We start from the raw sequence: 3,846 nt of genomic DNA, 5'->3' as shown, positions 1-3,846 counted from the left end.
TTAGAGAGACCAATTAACCTAACATCCGTGTTTCTCAACCATGGTATTCCTACCATGGAGGTCTGCATGGGAGGACTTGCAAACTCCTACAGAAAGACTCCAGGCCCAGATTTAAAATCAGGACTTTCTGCTGTCAACTGCAACATGAAAATGATAAATGGTTTTTAGGGGTTGTTTACAAATAAAAATCTCAATAGTTATGTGTGCATGTGTATTCAGCTGCCCTGACTCAACAATCTTTTGCTGCAATTACAGCAGTAAGGCATGAGGGGTACTGCATGTCTCCAAATCTACAGGCTGAAATTGTTTTTGGCCAGTTATTTTCTCTTTGGAGTTATGCAGCACCTATACAATTACAATAAGTTTTTTACTCCACCTTTGAATGATGTTCACCTCATATGACTCGATAGTTTCACATGAGGTAATAGTCATGCCATGGCAGGTTTGGTCCCTTCTCTGTGCCATACTCACTCTATGTGCAGATGACAAATTAAACAGAATTCAATTCAACTTGGAATATTGTTTTATAACCTAACCCTGCTTTAAAGAACTGGACTGGACTCCAGTCACTACTCGGATAACTTTTGAATGCAGTTGGTTGTTGTGGATATTATTTATCAGTGGTTGAATAAAACTTTTGATTACACTTTTCAGATTGTTTTAAGTAAAAAAAAATCCATGTGTCCTTTTTCATATATTTGTAGGAAGCAGAAGAAATAGACAAAGATTTTTTCATAAAAAGGGGAAAAATAGAAAAGGTTCAATGGTATGAATAGTTTTTCAAGGCACTGTAGATGCTGATCACCTGGTTAAATTGTGTGTGAACGTTACCTGCTGGCAGGGAGGAAGTGGAGAGAAACTTCCCAGTTAGAGCTCCTCCCCCTCGTAGGGACTGGATGGCCTGACGCTCTGCTTCCTGCTGGGTGGACAGTTTCTGGGGTGGCTGGAAAGAAGAGACATTTTTATGCAGTTTTTGTAATCAGTGTACATTATTTGTGATGTCACATTGAGAAGCAGTTAAGGGAAAAATAACAAATTATTCCAAAGATTAGGAAAATAAATCAAGTGGGAAAAGTTGCTGTCAGATAGCCAGGTCATGAGTCTCACAGGTAAAACTAACACTAATCTGTTCACTCAGTGAAACAAATCTGGTTTGTTCTCTGCAGGACAATCCACAAACATAAATTGCAAAGATGAACATGTCTACCACGGACTTACTGTGATGTGTGTGTTGGCAGGGAGGCCTAGGGAGATATTGGGCAGGGAGGGTGAGGTGTAGAGACTAAGAGGACTCAATGTCCCATCAGCCCCCAGTGTCTGATGGAGAGATCTCAGCTGTAAGATAAACACAGAAGCCAGCTGGTTAGAAAATTCAATGCTAAATGAAAATCTCATTGTTTCCTCTTTTCCAATGTGTCAGTAACAAAATATACAGTAGATCCATTAGTCTTTAAAGATATACAACTTATTGTTTTTATCCTCAAAAAATAGCACTTGACATCATGGAGCTTGGCAAAAAATACAATTTTATATGTTGTGCTTATAACCAGCAACTCACTGACTGAGGATCTAAATCCTACCTCTGTCACGATGTTCACTTTTCTTGTGTCTAAAGATAATCTTAGTCACTGTTGAGAAGATCTATCAAACCAATTTCTACTTTAACACTACATAATCCACCGGCAGGCCATTTTACTGAAGTATTTATACAAGGGGGAATCTTATGCATGCATTGTTTGCATCATCACATAAGTTGTAGTTGCTAACTCTTAGGCATCTCAATTGTTAGCTACAATTATACATTCCAAATGGTATGTTTTGTTTTAACTAAAAGGTACTTAGGAAACTGACTCTATGTAAGCATATTTCTGGAAATGCTTCATACAAGATGTTTTTAACAGACGGTCATATCAGAGTCACTTTGTACTTTCATCCTCAAAACTGAAATTAGGCATTTCACATTTGTCTAACAATATTGATACTAAGTATTAGTATCAATATCTCCAATAAAGATATTCTAAGTCAGCCCACCTGATTCAAGTAGCAATCACTGACAGCTAAAATGAATTCCAAAATTCAAAGATGTTCATCAGAAACACTCAAAATGACTAAAAAACCCCACTGAAATCATTTGATTAATTGTGTCTTTGTTGCCATCACACTTGTTGAGTCAGAAACTAAGAGTGAAGTCAATCTGTCCTGTCGTGATAAACCCATCTGTAACCAGCAACTGTCTGGCCATCGAACTCATTCATAAGTTGAATCAAGTATGAATGTGATCATTTAATTTATGTTTTTTAACTACTGTGTTTTATAAAAAGAAAATGGAATTTTACACACTAAAATTGTTAATAAAAATATTAAATTTTTATTAACATTTTCAGATAATATTATGACATGAATAGTATAACACAAAATATTATTAATTATATTTTATAATTAAGTGGAACATAAATTGTTCTTCATAATTAATGTCATTAGTAAATACAGTAACCAAATAATTCAAATTAATTGAAAAAAACATTATTTATTAAAACTGGCCCAGTGCTTTAATTTTTAATAAAACACTCTGAGGGAGTAAAGCTTTGAGCTGTGTGAAAACAGTTCATGATAAGACAGACAGACAAAAAAAGTCATGAAAAAGAACTTCTTTAAATGAAGCATGTGCTTGTTAAGCTGTGATTCTGCACCTCCGTCTGTATGTTGGGGACTGATCCCGTGTTGCCGTTGGCGATGGCCGTATTGGAACTGTTGGGGCTGCTGGGACCTGAGCCTGGAGCACTGTTACAGACGGAGGAGACTGGGACAGAGACACAGAGAAAAGCTTAAATGTTGCTGATCATGCTTGACTGATTTTTCCATTTACTCTCCTGTAGAAATGATGAAATCTTTGTTCACCTGATATCTCAACAGCCCTTTTCTTGAAGGTGCTGATGACAGTTCCATCCTTCCTGCGCAACAATGGAGAGCTGCGCCTCTCTGCCACTTTCTGCTTGAGTCTAGATCGAACCTTCAGGTTCGGCTCTGAAACTGAATGAGTCAGACACAGAAGGAGACACATGGGTTCATGCAGTGGTCAACATATTTCAGCCATTTAAAGCAATATCTCCTATTAATTTAAGGCCACAGTTGCTTGTCACAAAGATTGTAATAATTGGAGTGGCAGAAAACATTTCAAGACAGTGTCTTGCGTAAGTATTCAGATGTGTTGAACTCTTCTTCATTCTGTCATTTTACAAACACATAACAAACCCACATGTATATGAAAAAACTAACACAGAATGGCAAAAGTTTCAGTCTCTAGATGTGCAAAGCTGGTAGAGACGTACTCCAAAAGACCTGCTGCTGAAACTGCAACAAAAGGTGATCCTGCAATGTATTCAGAGGGGCATGCTGAATTTTTCAGAGTTTGAAAAACATGATTCATTTTTCACAATTGTCCACTATTTTATGAATGTCTGAAAGTCCCAGTAAAATACATTGAAGTTTGTGGTTATAAGTTCAAGAGGCATGTATATATTTTTCAAGGCACTATTTTGATGTACCGATCAAAAACACTGAATGAGTTTCAGACATTGAACCTTGTGTCTTCAGAGTCTCTCCTTTCCCTCCATAATAGATGCGATCTGGGCTACCTCTGCAGTGATGAGTCACAATGAAATCAGCAACCAGTCAAACTGACACAAAATAACTTATTCAGCAGTGTCTTCTGGTAACTACATGTCTATATATGTTTGCAAGGGGTGGTAAGTAAGTAAATATCCTACACACACTTAAATGTAAGCAATAGTGATGGGAATCTCTGCTCTTTTCAGAGCTCTCAATGAGGAACCGACTCCCGTCATT

General features: G+C 37.2%; 1 protein-coding gene across 2 annotated transcripts in view; it reads right to left on the bottom strand.

Annotated features, from left to right (window-relative positions):
- Positions 1-3,846, bottom strand: part of LOC106965021 (histone deacetylase 5-like) — an 88,055-nt gene that overhangs the window by 4,632 nt on the left and 79,577 nt on the right. For both annotated transcript variants that reach the window (XM_015060880.1, XM_015060879.1), the window contains 4 exons: positions 2,899-3,030; positions 2,691-2,800; positions 1,219-1,335; positions 832-943 (listed from right to left, as the gene is read on the bottom strand). In XM_015060880.1, the coding sequence (XP_014916366.1) occupies positions 832-943; positions 1,219-1,335; positions 2,691-2,800; positions 2,899-3,030 (471 nt within the window). The remainder of the gene's footprint in view (positions 1-831; positions 944-1,218; positions 1,336-2,690; positions 2,801-2,898; positions 3,031-3,846) is intronic.

This window comes from Poecilia latipinna, unplaced genomic scaffold, assembly GCF_001443285.1.
Source record: "Poecilia latipinna isolate Pla-1442-1.1 unplaced genomic scaffold, P_latipinna-1.0 Scaffold1752, whole genome shotgun sequence".
Taxonomy (NCBI): Eukaryota; Metazoa; Chordata; class Actinopteri; order Cyprinodontiformes; family Poeciliidae; genus Poecilia; species Poecilia latipinna.
This window is presented reverse-complemented; position numbering and strand designations above follow the sequence as displayed.